At 67.7% G+C, this 17,118-nt stretch overlaps 1 protein-coding gene across 1 annotated transcript; it reads left to right on the forward strand.

Annotated features, from left to right (window-relative positions):
• Positions 1–76: 76 nt before the first annotated feature.
• Positions 77–15,590, forward strand: ATP8B3 (ATPase phospholipid transporting 8B3). The gene is made up of 27 exons (XM_072722147.1): positions 77–165; positions 915–973; positions 1,417–1,508; positions 1,900–2,013; positions 2,919–3,017; positions 3,116–3,177; positions 3,326–3,398; positions 3,464–3,534; positions 3,650–3,732; positions 4,715–4,873; positions 4,951–5,057; positions 5,623–5,813; positions 5,881–6,089; positions 6,901–7,096; positions 7,279–7,514; positions 7,588–7,700; positions 8,911–9,075; positions 9,151–9,262; positions 9,833–9,908; positions 9,990–10,113; positions 10,257–10,641; positions 10,712–10,935; positions 13,024–13,107; positions 13,287–13,526; positions 13,700–13,838; positions 14,031–14,158; positions 15,057–15,590. Exons 1-27 carry the CDS (start codon positions 77–79, stop codon positions 15,588–15,590), a joined length of 4,164 nt encoding a protein of 1,387 aa, XP_072578248.1.
• The last annotated feature ends 1,528 nt before the right edge of the window (positions 15,591–17,118 follow it).

Raw genomic sequence — 17,118 nt, forward strand, 5'->3', positions numbered from 1 at the left:
CGCCGCGCGCTCCTGGCTCCAGCTCGCAGCTCAGACAGGGAGAGAAGCAGAGCGGAGAGGGGGGACCCGAGCTGGGATGGGGGACGCCGCAGGGAGAGGGGGAGCCCAGAGGAGGCACGGGGACCAGCGTGCCCGGTCTGAGAAGTATGAGCTGAGAGCAGAAGGGTGAGGAGGCGCCCACACGCTGCGGCGAGGCTGCTCCTGGTGGAGGGCACCGCGGGTCAGGGGCTCGGGGTGGGGGCTGCAGCCCCAGGGGAGCTGCTGCGGGAGGCCCAGGTTCCTGCACCCACAGCTAGAGTCTGGCCTGAGCTGGGTGGTGGGAGGTTCCAGGCTCCAGAGAAGGTGTGGTGTCTGCCCCCTGTCCCCCCCCTGCCCCCGCCGTGGTTGGCTGCCCCAAGACCATGCTTAGGCCTCCCACACACCCTCCAGATCCGACATAGAACCTGGGGCCCCCCCTTAGTCAGCAAACATGCATCAAGCCCCTAAGTGGGCCTGGCATCGGGGATTGGGGCGGGAGACGGTGGCAGGACCACCCCGGAGGACCACCCGGAGGAGGTGGACGTGGGCATCCCAGGGGAGGAGGCGGGGTGGGGGTAGTGGCCTGAGAAGAGCCTTCATCCAGGGGTTGGGCTTTAATGGGGAAGACAAGGCAACCGTCAGTTGCTAACTCGGGGGCTGCTGATGTGAGCCCCTTGTGGGCTCGGGGGTCAGCCTGGGCCCCCCTGGGCCTGAGGACACCCAGAGGACCCAGCCAGTGGCGGGAACTTGAGCCCTGGGATGGGGCCGCTGATGGACACGGGAGGTGACATTTTAGAGGGTCTACTCTCAGGTGTGAGTTCCCGGAGGGCAGAGAATTGGACGATGGGGACCAGCAAGGGCTGGGCCCCCATGTGACCTTGCTCCCCCCACCCCAGCCCCACCAGCATGGGCAGTCTCCGCTACCAAGAGGACTTCGAGGAGGAGAAGAACTCAGGTGTGTGTCCTGGGTCCGGGCAGGGGGGCGAAGGGGACCCCATGCAACGGGCCCAGTGTGGGCTCCTGTCGGGTTACACGTGTCCCCGGAGCTGATGGCTGAACACTAGGTCAGGATTCGGGGCCTGGAGCCCATCCCCTTGGAGCCCGTCGCTGGGCCTCAGTTTATGCCTCTGCAGAGGGCACAGGTGAGAGTGGGTCTCCCACAGCCTGTTCTCTTAGCCCAGGGATGGGCCCGGGGTGGCAGACGAGGGGCCACCCCACGGATTCCAGCGGGCTCCCTGCGGGGAGGCCGGGGGGGGCCGTGCCGCTTGTTTACCGGCTGCCTGGCCTCGAGCCGAGCGTCTCCAGCACTGGGTCCCCTGGGCCACCCGCCGTCCTCTGGGGCGTCGTTAGCCCGAGTGTGCCCGCGGCCATGCGTGATGCCCGCCGTGTCCGCCGCAGCGTTCACCTGGGAGGTGCAGGCCAACAGCAGGTCCTACAACAGCCAGTTCAAGAAGAAGAGCTTCCTGTGCTGGCAGAAGAAGAAGCATCAGGTGGGCGCCCCGGGCCCGCGGCCGTGCTCCCCCCCTTCACCCCAGGACTGCGGCCTCGGCCTCAGCTCCCCCCACCCCGGCCCCGCGCCCGTTTGCATTAGGATGAGTTAGTAAGGGCCCTGGAGAGCGCGGGGCGATGGGGCTCTACCTCCAACCCATGCGTGTGTCCTCCTGGGGGATTCCGAGTCACGGCTCCGCCCTCTGAGTCTTCACGCCCCGAGGGGCGCAGAAATGCTGGCTACGGCTGGGCCTTCAGGGGCCACTCGGTGGACTCTGGCTCCGGACCTTGCACTCAGTGGGCGCTCAGTCAGTGCAGGTGGCAGCCGGAGGGCGGGGCCGGGTGGCGGTGGGCCCGGACCTGCGGGCCATCTCGTGCTGGCTTCCGTTCCAGAGCAACGTCATCTGCACGGCCAAGTACAACGTCTTTTCCTTCCTGCCCTTGAACCTGTACGAGCAGTTCCACCGCACGTCCAATCTCTACTTCCTCTTCATCATTGTTCTCCAGGTGTGGCGGGCTGGGGGCAGTGCCTCCTCCAGGGAGCCCGCCCTGACCATCCCTGCCCCAGCGCCGTGTAGAGCCAGGGCAGTTTCCCTGGGCTGCGGTGCACACAGTCAGCGGGTCCGTGGCTGGGGCCCGACGGCTCGGCCCAGGGCCTGGCACACAGGAGGGGCTCAGTGTTTGTTGAATGACGAAGGTGCAAGCGTGGCTCCTTTAGGCGCCAGAAGGGCGCGGTCCCCCCACCCCCGGGGGAGACAGTTTGGGACACAGGACCTGTGGCCCCAGCCCTCGCGGTGCTGACCCCAGGGCAAGGAGGGAGCGGGGGTCAAGGGTAGTCTCCGAACTGCCTGGGTGGCCTGGGTGGGGTGGGCAGGGCAGCGGTGCCGAGGTCCAGCCCTGGGCGGTTTCCAGAGCACCCCGACCCTCACCCAGCGTTGCCCTCTGTTCTGAGTACAGATCCACTGAATGCTTACTGAGCACCTACTGTGTGCAGGTCCCGTGCTAGGTGGTGGTGCTCAGACCTGAGGGATGACTGGAAGGAGTGGGGCTGGGGGGGGTGCTCTGTGAGAGGGACAAGGGACAGCCCGAGGAGGGAATGGACTTGGGCTGGGAGGGCTTCCTGGAGGAGGTGACGTGGAGCTGGGCCGGGAAGGGAGGAGTGTGCTGGGGAGAAGTTTTGGGCAGTGAGGGGAACTAGAGGGATAGAGGGACAAGGGGACTAGAGGGGACAGGGATAGAGGGGACCAGAGGGACAGAGAGGACCAAAGGGGACGGAGGGAAGGGGTGGTTGTCCCCAGGTCTGGGGGAGAGGGGGCTGGGGCCGGGGGCGGGGCGGGGCCAGGTCGGGGCGGGGCCAGGTGAGGGGCGGGGGCGGGGCCGTCCGGCGGCCCCTGAGCCCCGCGGCCCCCCAGGGCTTCCCCGAGATCTCCACGCTGCCCTGGTTCACTCTGTTTGCGCCGCTGCTGTGCCTCCTCATCATCCGGGCGGCCCGGGACCTGGTGGATGACATCGTAAGTGGGGGGCGGGCGCGGACGGGGCCTGGCCCTTACCTGGGGGCCCGGCAGGGCGGGGCGGGGCCGTCCCTCTGACCCGCCCCCTGTCAGCCCAGGGGCGACACAGGAGCGACAGGATCGTCAACAACAGGCCCTGCCAGATCCTGGTGGGGAAGAGGTGAGGCGCCAGCGGGGCGGGGGGGGGGGGGGGGGACGCGGGGCGTCCACCGGGGCGCAGGGGCTCGGCGAGGGGCGGGGGGCTGCAGTGGGGGTCAGCGAGGGCCGGCCCCCTGCACAAAGGGACCCTCTCGGCCCGTCCCCCCCAGCTTCCTGTGGAAGAAATGGGCGAACCTGCGCGTGGGAGACCTGGTGTGCCTGCACAGAGACAGCGTGGTCCCGGTGAGCTGGCGGCTGGCTGGGGGGCGGCCCCCCGCTCCCCGCCCGCAACGCCGTTTCCCCCCCAGGCCGACCTGCTCCTGCTCGCCAGCACCGAGCCCAGCAGCCTGTGCTACGTGGAGACCGCGGACATCGACGGGTGAGCGGGACCTGGAGCGTCCCCCTGCGGGCGGCGAGGTTGGGCCAGAGCCCGGAGGCCCCCCCACCCCACCCCAGCCACTCACCGGCTCCCCCGCTCCCCGTCCCGCCACCAGGGAGACCAACCTGAAGTTCAGGCAGGCGCCACCCATCACACACCACGAGCTGACCAGCCCCCGGAAGATGGCATCGTTCCAAGGTGCCAGCTCCCACCTGCTGGGGGAGGCGGCTGGCCCCGGCCTGTTCCAGGCCCTCCGTCGCCCCGCGGTCACGCTCCCAGGGCTGCGTATTATCAGGCGACACGTTCCACGTATAAGATGCTGGAAGTTTGATTGAAAAGGAGCCTGCAGGGCGGGTGGGAGGGCCGTGGGCGGCACCCATGGGTGCCCTAGTGTCCGTCCGTCCGCTGGGGGAGGCCCGACGTTCTCCTAGCCCGCTGCGAGGGGCAGTCGGTCTAGAGGGTTCCGGAGCAGAGTTCGCCCTGAGCCACGGCCCCCTCCCGACACCCACGGACGGGTGCCCGTCTGTCACGCTACCCCGGGGGAAAGCCTCCCTGGTGTGGGGGGCGGCCGCCTCCCTCTGGGCCCCGACCTGCCCCGGCCGCCCCAGGTCCTGCAGGGCAAGGCCCCCAGTTCCAGAGCGGGGAGCAGGTCACAGAGGCGGCAGGAGACGCGGGCCGGCCCCTGGCTCTCCGGCCGGTCCAGCCGTGGACAGCCCCCCTGTCCACTTCCAGGAGGAACGCTGGCTCTCGGTCCCCCCGGGCCCCAGCCCCGACCTCGTCGTCATCCTCACCCTGCCCCGGGCCAGCCGTGACCCCCTATTTTCTCAGACAGAGGCGGGCTGGATGTGCCTGCCGCGGTGGGGGAAGGGCCTCTCCCGCCACCTGCTGGAACAGCCCGCGGTGCCCCCTGCATTTGTCCCCGTGGTCTCAGGGTGCCCGATGCCCGTGTGCTTCCCTTCTTCTCCTCCTCAAACGTTTGTTGAGCACCTGCTGGATGCCAGGTGCTGGCGAGGCCAAGGCGGACGTCAGGGACGCCAGCACCCGAACAATGCCCAGGGACACCCCAGGGCCGAATCCACGAGCAAGGGGGCTGGGGGAGGGCTTCTGCGCGGAGGGGCCGGCCTGGGCGTGCCCGGGGGAGGGGGCCGGCCCTCAGCGCCCCGACCTCGCTTGCCCCCAGGCAAGGTGGTGTGTGAAGAGCCCAACAGCCGGCTGCACCACTTCGTGGGGTGCTTGGAGTGGAAGGGCAGGAAGCACCCCCTGGACAGCGGCAACCTGCTGCTGCGCGGCTGCAAGGTCCGCAACACGGACACGTGCTACGGGATGGTCATCTACGCGGGTAGGGCCGCCCGGCGCCCCGGGGCGGGGGTCTGCGGGGAGCCGGCGCCTGTCCCGCGGCGGGCGGGGGGGCCTGAGCAGGCGCAAACCCCTCAGGTTTCGACACCAAGATCATGAAGAACTGCGGCAAGGTCCACCTGAAGAGAACCAAGATAGATCGTCTGATGAACCGGCTGGTGGTGCTGGTGAGGGGCCTGGCGCCCGTGGGGGGAGGGGTCCCCCAGGTCCCCGCGGCCGCCTCCAGGCCTCAGTGTCCCTGCGTGTGGATGGCGCGGCCGCCTCCTGGGACGGATCCCGGAGGACAGCCGTCTGGCAGTCACGTCTCCTCCTTCCGCAGTGAACTCTGAGCTGCTGGTTCCCAGGCCCCGGAGGGGGCAGGGGCAGGGGCAGGGGCAGGGTGTGAGCCGCCGGCCTCCCCTGACTGGCAGTTAATTTTTTGCCCCGTTTTATCTCTTTTGAAATCTTGTCGCTGAAGGAGTGTCCCCCTCCTGCCTGCCCCTGTACCTGCCCCACTGCTTGGCCCCTGTCTGACCCCTGCCTGGCCCCTGCCTGCCCCCCTGCGGCACCCCCACAGCCCCCCTTGAAGCCCCCCTGCCTGGCCCCAGGAGCCCCCTCAGCCCCCCCTGCAGCCCCCTCCCCCCACAGCTCCCCCCCTGTGCTGTCCCCCACCCGCCCCACTGCCACGGGTGCATCCCCGGGTGTCCTCACTCCAGGACTCCCCACGCTCCAGCGGCCCCTCTGTCCCCGCAGATCTTCCTGTCGCTGGTGCTGATCTCCATGGGGCTGAGCTTCGGCTTCTGGTTCAAGGTGAGCGAGTTCAAGGCCAAGCACCACTACGTCTCGTCCAGTTACATGCACAGTGTGGCCTCCGAGACTTTCGTCATCTTCTGGGGCTTCCTCATCCTGCTCAGCGTCATGGTGCCCATGTCCATGTTCATCATGTGAGTCCCCGCCCCCCGCCCCCCCCCCCCTCCTGGGCCCGGGCCTGACCCCGCGGCTGCCTTTCAGGGTGGAATTCATCTACCTGGGGAACAGCATCTTCATCAACTGGGACGTGCAGATGTACTACGAGCCGCAGGACAAGCCCGCCAAGGCGCGCAGCACCAGCCTCAACGACCAGCTGGGCCAGGTGGAGTACGTGTTCTCGGACAAGACGGGCACGCTCACCCAGAACATCATGACCTTCAAGAAGTGCTGCATCGGGGGCGTCATCTATGGTGGGGACCCCGGCAGCCCCCCACAGCCTCCCTCAGCCTCCCTCAGCCTGACCTGCCCGAGCTGCCGGCGTGGTCTCGGGTCCTGCCGAGGGCCGCGGAGCGGGGCTGTGCACCTCCGGGGCGCCGGGTGTCGGCCTCCCCGGGCCACTGGGTGTCCATCGTCAAGGCATCTGCCCACACGTGGGGAGGGGTCTGGGTTTTTACCCGGAAACCTTCCCATGTGTCCCCAGACCGCGTTCCCCTTTCGGCTTTCCCCCTGCTGGGCCTCCTTAGCTCGCGGCGCAGGGCTGTGGTGGGCGGGCCCCGGGCCTTGTAGACTGGCGGGTCGACAGAGGGCCCCTGGGTGGGACCCGGTGGCTCGTGCTCTCCTGTGAACTCCACCCACCCTCCGCCGGGGTCGGGGGGCGATAGGGGGCGGCGGGGCCTGTGGCGAGCGGCGTGGATCCCAGGCCAGGTCTTCTGATGTGTCTAGAAGGGCTGGGGACCCAGGTTTTTATGCGGAGTCGCCCAGTTTCTCGAAGTAGGCAGCCAAGTCCAGCTGTGAGCCGATCCCAGGAGGGCCCCACAGGCGCTGTGGCCCATGGGCTGAGCCGCGCGCCGGGCCGCCCGTGGGCCCCCGGGAGCTGTGGCTGCACCTGGCCCTCCTCGGCGCACAGCCCCGGGCCTGCCTGGTCGGCCGCACCCGACGGGGGTCCGGGGAGCCGAGGCCTGACGCGGGGTCTTTCCCCAGGCCCGGATGAGGACGAGGACACCCCAGCTAAGGTGAGCCCCGGCCGCCCTGCCCCGGGGTGGTGGGGGCCGGGCGGCAGAGGCCCCGAGCCCCCGCCTGCCTGGCCGCGCCCGCAGGAGGACCCCTACCTCTGGAACGAGTTTGCCGACGGGAAGTTGCTCTACCGGAACTCGAGGCTGCTGCGCGCCGTCCGCGCGGGAGAGGACAGGCTGGTGCGGGAGTTCTGGCGCCTGCTGGCCATCTGCCACACCGTGATGGCGCAGGAGAGGGACAGTGCGTGCGCCGACCCCTCCCCGCCCGGGGGCGCGGGCCCTCAGACCTCCCTGGCCCTGGGGCGACCAGGCCGGAGGCCCAGCGCCCACCCCCTCCGCTGGGCTCGGCCCCAGCAGCCCAACACCGGCACCCCATGTCCCCCCCGCCCCGGGTCTGCCCGCCCCCCAGCTGTGACGGGACCGCTAGGGATGAGCGGGAGGGCGCCCGCCCCACCCTGTGCCTCCCTCCCCCAGACCGGCTGGTGTACCAGGCAGCGTCCCCCGACGAGGAGGCGCTGGTCACCGCGGCCCGGAATTTTGGCTACGTGTTCGTGGCCCGCACGCAGGACAGCATCACGGTGATGGAGCTGGGGGAGGAACGGGTGTACCAGGTGCTGGCCATGATGGACTTCAACAGCATACGCAAGCGCATGTCGGTGCTGGGTGAGCGCCCGGGCCCCGGGGGGGGGCGGGGGCAGGGGACAGTGTGGGCAGCCAGGCCTCCTCCCCTCTGCAGTCCGCAACCCCGAGGGCTCCATCTACCTCTACACCAAAGGCGCTGACACGGTCATCTTTCAGCGCTTGCGCAACAAAGGCACACAAGAGTGGACTACCGAGGAGGCCTTGGCTGTGAGTCCTTGTGGGAGGAGAGGCTGGGGGCAGGCAGGGGACCGGGGGTGAGGGCACAGGGACCGGGAGAGGAGGCCGAGGAGGAGAGTGTGCCAAGGAATGGCAGGCACCCGGCTGGCCACGTCCAGGTGTCCAGGTTGTGCACTGCACAAGCCCCGCCCCAGGCTGGGAAGGAGCCGAACTCTAAGCTGTGTGTGTCCAGAGGGCACCTCTTCTAAGTCTCACAAGGACACCCTGTGGTTGGACGTTGGCCCTGGACACCGTCCGCCTCTTCCCAGCCTGGGTGCTAACACAGGCTCGGCCTCCTGGCCTCCAGTCTTCTGCTCCGTGGGTGACGCCCGAAGTCCTCTGCCCGGCTGTTGAGACTCCATCTGCCTGTCTCCTGCTGGCCTCTCTAGCTTCGTGGCTCCTTGTCCCCAGAGGGTTTCCTGGGACCCCAGTTTCCAGGTGGCAGTTTGCCTCCACCTCAGGTGGTGCCTCAGGGCCTTCGCACACACTGGTCCCTCTGCTTGGCGTGCCCCTTCCTGTCTGTCACTCAGGATCTTCTGGTCCTCAAGCCTCAGATGCGAGGCCCCCACCTCCAGGGAGGTTTTCCTGCCTCAGCCCTGACACAGGCTGTCGGGTCCTGCCAGGTGTCCTCCCTGGCCCAGCCCGGACCTTGTGAGGCCCCCAGGGCTTTGCTGGGTGTCCAGCATCACTTAGCACGGGGGCCGTGGGCGTGTTTGGGGAGAGCTTGTCCTGTGTCCGTCCCCCGGGGCTCCACCCGTTCCCTGCTCTGCGGGGGGGTTGGGGGTGGCCTCTGGTCTCCGACTCTGAGCTGGGGACATGCACACAGAGTAATGACACAGAGCCCAGGAGCTCGGCAACATGGCTCGGCTCAACTGCCTTGGGGAACAAAGAGGTAAACTGAGGCACGAGAGCAGCAAAGGCCTATCTGTTTCTTCTGATGTGCAAGGATGTCCCCGAGGCAGGATCCCTCCTTCCTGCCCCCCCACCCTGAGAGGGCCCTTGAAGAGGGAGGCTGAGTGGGGCACAGACATCCCTAACCCCATGGCCCTGGCAGGAGGGAGGGTCTTAGGGTCCGTTACGAATGGCCTCATTCCTGGCTGGGGAGGCAGGGGCCTGGGGGGCCGGGGAGCAGGGGTCCACGGGGCAGGGGGGCCGGGGGGCAGCGAGAGGGTGGTGCCAGGCCCACCGGCCCGGCCCGCAGTCCTTCGCAGAGCAGACCCTGCGGACCCTGTGCCTGGCCTACAAGAAGGTGGACGAGGCCGTGTTCGAGGGCTGGCGCCAGCGGCACCAGGAGGCCAGCATCCTGCTGCAGAACCGGGCGCAGGCCCTCCACCAGGTGTATGAGGAGATGGAGCAGAACCTGCAGGTGGGCCGCGTGTGCAGGGGGGGCCCGCAGCCCCCATGCCTGCCCCGGAGCTGAGTCCGCGCCCCCCGCCCCCAGCTGCTGGGAGCCACAGCCATTGAGGACAGACTGCAGGACGGCGTGTGCGACACCATCAAGTGTCTCAAGCAGGGGAACATTAAGGTGTGGGTCCTCACAGGTGATAAGCAAGGTGGGTCCCAGGGCGGCGACGCCCAGCGCAGGGGGGCATCTCCTTCGGGTGGGCTGGCACGGAGTGTGGGCCCGTCACCTCTGTGTGACGCGGGCCAGCCCAGGGACTCGGGGCCACAGCAGCAAGGAGCCTCAGGCCCCGGGCACCCGGACTCTCCCTGCCGTGGGCTCTTCGGGGGCCAGCAGGGCCGCATCAGGACCTAGGCCCGGGCGCTGACCTGCAAGGTACCTGCACTGACGTCCTGCGGCTGCGTTAGTATAAACACAGATACCCAAGTGGGTTGTGTTCTTTGTTTTCTTCTGATTTTAAAAGAAATTAAGTCATTTTCGTGGGTGCCAAGAAGCACCCATGGGTGGCCGTGCTATGTCTAATGAGCCCTTCCTTGGCCGCGGCCCCCAGACCCCCCTCCTCGGGGGCCTAGCCTGGGCCAGCGGACTACGGTGGGGACCCGCGCCGACCTCTCAGGGCCGCCCATCATTGGCGGGGGGGGGGGCCGGGTCGGCGTCTACCCTGCGGGGTGGGCATGGCCCCAAGCCAGGGGTGCCGGGCGCTGAGCGGGCTCCCTTGCAGAGACGGCGGTGAACATCAGCTTTGCCTGCCAGCTGCTGTCGGAGAGCATGCTCATCCTGGAGGAGCGGGAGATCCTGTACGAGCTGGGGCGGCGCGGCGGGGGGGCCTGGGCCCCGGCGAGCCTGGCTGACCCCGCCGTCCGTCCGTCCGTCCGCAGGCAGATCCTGGAGGCCTACTGGGAGAGCAACAACAACGAGCAGCACGGCAAGGGCAAGGGCCATTGGAAGAACCAGTTCCTGCCACACGTCAAGGTGGCCATGGTCATTACCGGGGAGTTCCTGGTCAGTGTCCCCTCAGGGCCGCGGCAGGGCCCGGGTACCGGGGTCTCGGCCTCTGATCGCCTGGCCCGGGAGGAGGGGCCGGTGGGGGCGCCCCGGAGCCGAGGCTGCGGCCAGTGACGCCCCCGCCCCCCGCCCCCCGCCAGGACCAGGTGCTGTTGTCTCTGCGCAGGGAGCCGCGGGCGCTGGTCCACAGCGAGAACGTGGAGGTGGACGAGCCCTGGCAGGAGCCGGACGAGCAGAAGACGGACTTCCTGCGGGCCCGGCGCAAGTCCCTGATGTGGCGCGCCCTGGGGATCCCCCTGCGGGGCACCGGCCTGGCGCCGCAGGCCGCGGACTCCAGCAGCAGCGACATGCTGTGCGTGCAGCGGGAGCGCGCCTTCGTGGAGCTGGCCTCGCAGTGCCAAGCGGTCATCTGCTGCCGGGTGACGCCCAAGCAGAAGGCTTTGATCGTGGGGCTGGTCAAGAAATACCAGCGCGTGGTGACCCTGGCCATCGGGGACGGCGCCAACGACGTCAACATGATCAAGAGTGGGTAGCGGGCGGCGGGGCGGCGGGGCGGCGGGGCGGCGGCGGCGGGGCTGACGGCCGTGCCCCGCAGCTGCGGACATCGGCGTGGGGCTGGCGGGGCAGGAGGGCATGCAGGCGGCGCAGAGCAGCGACTACGCGCTGGCGCAGTTCAGCTTCCTGAGGCGCCTGCTGCTGGTGCACGGGCGCTGGTCCTACATGCGCGTCTGCAAGTTCCTGCGCTACTTCGTCTACAAGTCGCTGGCCAGCATGATGGTGCAGATCTGGTTCGCCTTCTACAGCGGCTTCACCGCGCAGGTGCGCTGCGCCGCCCGGACGGGCGCTGGCCCCCCAGGGCCGAGGGTGGGCTCTGGCCGTCGGCAGAGACGACACGCGCCCTTGGGAGCTTGGGAAGGGGTGGCCGGCGGGAGCCACCGAGCCCGCGCCAGCGGGAATGAGCTCCCGGCCCCGAAACCGCGGCCCAGAGGCGCCAGACACGAGCGTGGGTGTGGGTTTGTTTTCCCTCCTTGTTTATAGGTACTCCTCAGGTGTTCCTTTTTAAAAAAATATTTATTTATTCATGAGACACACCCACACACACGCACACACACGCACAGAGGCAGAGAAGTCGGCAGAGGGAGCAGCAGGCTCCCCGCCGGGAGCCGATGTGGGACTCGATCTGGGTCCCGGGGGTCACGCCCTGGGCCGAAGGCAGACGCTCGACCGCTGGGCCACCCAGCTGCCCCCTTTTTCCGATGTTTCTATAAATGGAATTGTTTGCTTGATTTGCTTTTGGGACTGGTCGCTGCCGGTGTATAGAAGCATGAGTGATGTTTTGAGTTTTGGTCTGAGCCCCACAACTTTGCTGAGTCTGTTAATCGGCTCTAGCAGCTTCCTGGTGGATCCTTGGGGAGTTTCCGCGTATAGGATGATGCCCTCTGCAGACAGGGATCTCTTTGCTTCTTCCTTTTCTACCTGAATAGCACTTATTTCCTTTCCTTATCTGATGGCTCAGGCGAGGACTCGCAGCGCGACGTCGCGCAGCGTTGAAGGCAGGCGTCGCGCGTGCTCGGCCCGGGCGGGGCAGCGGCGGTTCCTGTGCGCGCGTGTCAGCTGGAGGAGCCGCGGCTTCCCCTCTACTTGTCCATTCAGCGTGTGTTCCCAGCAGGGTGCACTCGGGGTATTACTCACTGTGTATTTTGTGCTCAGATTGTCCCTGATTTGTCCTTCGGACACGTGCCCGCCGTTCTCCCCCCTTCCCGGGGCTGCAGGACTCCCCGTGTTCATTTTGTACGTTCCTGCCCCAGCGCTGCCGTCAGCCCTGGCCACGGGGAGCCCTGGCCCTCGGTGCTGAGACACGGGGACCTCAGCGCTGTGTGCTCGCCGGCCCTGCCGTGTAACCGCGTCGTATTAACCCCGTGGAGGTGAACGTCTACACCTGTGTCCCCTCGGTGTCTGTCTATCCATCCACCCATCCATCCGTCTATCCATCTTTATTGAATATTAAGAACTATGAGTTCACAGCGATCCGCGTGATTCCAGTCCCGCGAGACGAGGCTCCGCGTAGCCTTTGCCACGTTCTCATTTGTGATTCTCTTCTCTCAACAGTGAGAAACCTGATTCTTGTAAGATTTTTTTATTGTCCCTTGTTTGCTCGATACCAGAGCACATGTAAGGGGTTTTTAGAGCTGAAGCCCATATTCCGTTAGTGGGGTTGCATTCGTCCTCAGGAGCGCTACTCGCCCCAAGGGCTCCTCCGCACGGTCATCTCCTGCAACCTAAAAGGACAAAATACCCCACATCCTCAGGTTATTTTTCCTCCTGGGGTTCTGCGTTGAAGCCACCACCTTAAAAGGACAGAGGAGGGATCCCTGGGTGGCGCTAGTGGTTTAGCGCCTGCCTTTGGCCCAGGGCGCGATCCTGGAGACCCAGGATCGAATCCCACGTCGGGCTCCTGGTGCATGGAGCCTGCTTCTCCCTCTCCCTCTGCCTATGTCTCTGCCTCTCTCTCTCTCTGTGACTATCATAAGGAATAAAATAAAAAATTAAAAAAAAAAAGAACTTTAAAAAAAAAAAAAGGACAGAGGGACGCCTGCGGGGCTCCGCGGTTGAGCATCTGCCTTCGGCTCAGGGCGTGACCTCAGGGTCCGGGATGGAGTCCCACATCGGGCTCCCGGCAGGGAGCCTGCTTCTCCCTCTGCCTGTGTCTCTGCCTCTCTCTGTGTCGCTCATGATTAAATAAATAAAACCTTTAAAAAACAAAAACAAAAACAACACAGACAGAAAGGGGGCAGTTGGGCAGTAATTAGACGCCCGCCTCTCCTCTCTGCCTTTCCTCTCCCAGCCTTCATCAAGCCTCCTGTAGGCCGCCCCTGGTCTCAGCAGGTGTGTAACTTGACTTTTCAGCCCCTGTATGAAGGCTGGTTCCTGGCGCTCTTCAACCTGCTCTACAGCACATTCCCCATCCTCTACATCGGCCTGTTCGAGCAGGTGAGCAGCCCCCGGCCCCGAGCAGGTGAGCAGCCCTCGGCCCCACCGCCGCCTCCCCTTCCCCTGGAGACGCTCCGGTGTCCGCCTCCCCCACGAGGGCCGAGGGCCGAGGGCGTGGGGCCGACCCCACTCCCCACCGGGTCCCAAGAGCCTGCCACTCGCCCCCGCCCCACCCCCAGGACGTGAGTGCCGAGCGGAGCCTGGAGCTGCCCGAGCTGTATGTCGCTGGCCAGAAGGACGAGCTCTTTAACTACTGGGTCTTTGTCCAGGCCCTTGCCCACGGCATGGTCACCTCCCTGGTCAACTTCTTCATGACCCTGTGGGTCACCCACGACTCGGCTGGGCCCATCAGCTTCAGCGACTACCAGTCTTTTGCGGTGGTCGTGGCCCTGTCAGGCCTGCTATCCATCACCATGGAGGTAGGTGGGCCACCAGCTGGTCCCACCCGGGGCCCTGGGACACGAGGCACCGCGGTCTCCCGGCGCAGTGACCCTGCCGGGGGCCCTAGCAGATGCCACTCGTGGGCCCCGGGGATCCAGCCCCCACTGGAGTCCTCGGTGCCACCCTGGCTTCGCCCTGTCTCCCCACTCAGGTCATACTCATCATCAAGTACTGGACGGTCCTGTCCGTGCTGGCCATTGTCCTCAGCCTCTTCTTCTACGTGGTTGTAACTTGGGTCACCCAGAGTTTCTGGCTCTTCCAAATCTCACCCAAGACCTTCCCGTTTCTGTGTGAGCCCCCAGCAGGGGGTGGGGTGGTGGGCCCTGGAGAGGGGGACCCGCTTTGTTCCTCTCGGAGCCTCTGTCTTCTCAGCTGCCCCAGCGTTGCATGCAGGGGGGCGGGAGGAGGGGACGGCGTGGGGTGTCAGGAGGCTCTGTGGAGGCTCCAGCCGGGGTCGGGCTGTGACCCTGCCTTGTCACTAGATGCTGACCGCAACGTGCTGTCCCACCCCTCCATCCTCCTGGTCATCCTGCTGAATGTGTCACTAAACACCCTGCCCACACTGGCCCTGCGTGTCATTTACCAAGCCCTCAAGAAGCCTCGCCCCAAGGTGAGAGCCTGGGGTCCCTGTTGCACCCTCTTGGGACCCCTCAGCCACAGCCTGTGTGGGAAGACAGAAGCTCCAAGACACAGGGGGCAGTGGGAGGAGTGGAGAACCGGGGCACACATCCGGTGCCCTCAGAGCGGGGGACACCAAGTAACAGGCCCCAGGGTCACCCCCGGATGGTCAGGCTTGGGGATCCACAGGACAGAGCAACTTGGGGTCTGTCGACACCCGATGGGAATGGGTACGCACTGTGTGGCCCGTCCACACCCGGGACACGACCCAGCCCTGGGAAGGAAGGGACCCCAACACCTGCCCCCACGTGGATGGACCCCGAGGACACCGGGCTCGGGGAGGGGACCCAGACCCAGAAGGACGCCTCCTGCATGACCCCACTCCCAGGAGGTCCCCAGAGGAGGCCCGTGCACAGGGACAGAGGAGGTGGTGGGAGCCAGGGGTGGGGGGTCTCCGTGTGGGGAGACGGAAGGTTCTGGAGACGGTGGGGGGGGTGGGTGCTCCGAGCCCCGAGCTGTGCGCCTTCGGGGTTACGGTGGTACCTTTTGTGTCACGCGTATTCTGCTAAAAAGAAAAAAAGCGTGTGTGGGAACTCAGCGGCTCCCATGACGGACGCCTGGAGGGGCCCCAGGGCTGAGCGGAACAGTGGGCCCAGCCTGCCCCCGCTGCCCCCGCCTGCCCCCTCTGCCCCCAGGCCACGCACTCGGCCTCCCAGGCCCACCTGTCCGGGCGTCGCCACCAGGGGGCACCGTGGGCAGGCGGGGTCGGCCCGGGGTCGGTCCCCGAGGGCGGGGCGGGGGCGGGGCGGGGCGGGGGCGGGGGCGGCCGGCGAGGACCGCGGGTGACCGGGCTGTCCCGCGTGCAGGCGGCGGCGGCGGCCCCGGGCGAGGCGGCCCCGGGCGAGGCGGCCCCGGGCGAGGCGGCGGCGGCGGCGGCGGCGGAGGGGCCCCAGCTGCGCCGGGAGTCGCGGGGCCGGCGCTCCAGCTACGCCTTCTCCCACCGCGAGGGCTACGCGGACCTGATCACGCAGGGCACGATCCTGCGGCGGGCGCCGGGCCCCGACAGCGACCTGCTGGCGCGCGAGGCCCACCCGCCGCGGGAGCCGCCGCCCGGCGTCACGGAGGCCCCGCGGCTGCCGCGGACGCTGTCGCTCCCGGGGCGGCGGCAGGGCGGGGTGTCCTCGGAGGACGAGGCGCGCACGGCGAGCTCCTGCGCCGCCGTGGACCAGCGGCCCGCCCGGCAGCCCGGCGCCGCCCAGGACGCGGGGAGCTCGCCGCAGCCGCTGCCCGAGGCCCCGGGGAAGGCGTCGCGGCGGGGGGTCCCGCCGCCCCGGGGGACCTGGGCCTCCAGCTGGCGGAGGCTGCTGCAGCCGGCCCGGCGGGGGCCGCCCGACCCCGAGCGCCCGGCCCGCGGGGAGCAGTGACGGCCGCTCGCTCCGCGCCCGCTTCCTCTCTAATAAACCAATGACGCACCCTCCGGCTCCTCGGGCTCCTCCGTCCCGCGCGGGCGACCCCAGCACCGCCCTCTGCTGGCCCGAGGGGCGATTTGCAGGAAGAGTCCTGGGGGTGCGCCGCGGAGGAGAGAGGGGAGGGGAGCGCGGAGGGGAGGGGGGAGGGGAGGGGAGGAGAGAGGGGAGGGGAGGGGAGGAGAGAGGTGAGCGGGGAGGGGAGCGCGGAGGGGAGCAGCAGAGGCGGAGAGCAGGGACTCTCCTGGGACTGGGTCGTCCCCATCCAGGCTGCCCCAAGGCGCCCCCTCAGAGCAACCGCGTTGGGCCCCAAGCGGGAGGCAGAGACCCCCGGGGAGACACAGGCTCCCCCGCCCCCGCCCCCCACCACTCCCGGTCCCCCAACACGCAAATCAGCTGAGTGAGTAGAAAATAATTTATTGGAGAAAAACAAAACAACAAATCCAGCACAGCAATGGTTAACAATGACGATGATTTTAACTTTTCAGCCTGTCACCTGAGGGAGGGAGGGAGGGAGGGGGAGGGCTTCTGATCCCTCCAGCCCTGGGGGGGGACTCGGTGCCCCCTGGGAGCAGCCCTAGTGTCCAGTGTTGATTAAACACTCAGGGCCACATGGGCTCCTGGCGCTCCCTCCCTCCTGCCTGCTGGAGAGAACCCCCCAAAGACCAGCCCTTGGGGTGCCGGGCCCCCAGCGGGGAAGCCCAGGAGGGGGTGCTGGGGGGCTCACACTGCTCTGGTTCCAGAGTGGAATGGCCCAAATCCCAGGTGGTGCTGGGCTGGACGGGAGGGGCCCTGCAGCCTGCCCCCCACCCCGGCCTCCAGGGGGTCCTCCATGACCTTCAGAGTGAGGTCCCGCCTCCCCCAGCCCCCTTCCTGGGGCCTGGCTCAAGGGGGCCTCCCCGTGGGATCTCAGCAGAGGCGGGGCCACTGTCCCAGAGCCCCCTCTTGGGAATCTTTCTGGGAGGAGCCCGGAGGGGGGCTCCAGGGCTGAGCCTCCCCCCATCCCAGGCCAGACAGAAAGGTGAACTCACGTCCAGCCCAGGGCCTGGAGCCTGGGTGCCTTCCCCAGGGCGGGGGTGGGGGTGGGGGGGCTGTCTCAGGAGGGTCCTGGGCATCTTGGGAAGTCGGGGTGCACCCCGGCCCCCACCACCCTGGGCGACAAGACTCGAATTGGCTGATTGTCTCTCTCCTCTGAACAAGACACTTGGGAATTCATGCTCACGTGAAACCAGCTCGGTTGGGGTAGGGGGTCCGGGGTGACGGCCACACCCACTGGCCCCCCAAGAACCAGGAACAGGAGACCCAGGATCTCCCGCCTGGTTGGCACAGGCAGGTGGCACGTGGGTACCGGGAGGTGGAGACGGGGCTCGGGGCCGAGGCCCTGCGACTCCCCCGCCTCCCCGTCCCCGGTCCCCGTCCCCCCACCCAAGGCCTCGCCCCCCTCCCGCCGCTGGACACAGACCCTCAGACAGGGGGACACGAACAC

The sequence above is a fragment of the Vulpes vulpes genome, chromosome 9 (genome assembly GCF_048418805.1).
Source record: "Vulpes vulpes isolate BD-2025 chromosome 9, VulVul3, whole genome shotgun sequence".
In the NCBI taxonomy this organism is placed as follows: domain Eukaryota; kingdom Metazoa; phylum Chordata; class Mammalia; order Carnivora; family Canidae; genus Vulpes; species Vulpes vulpes.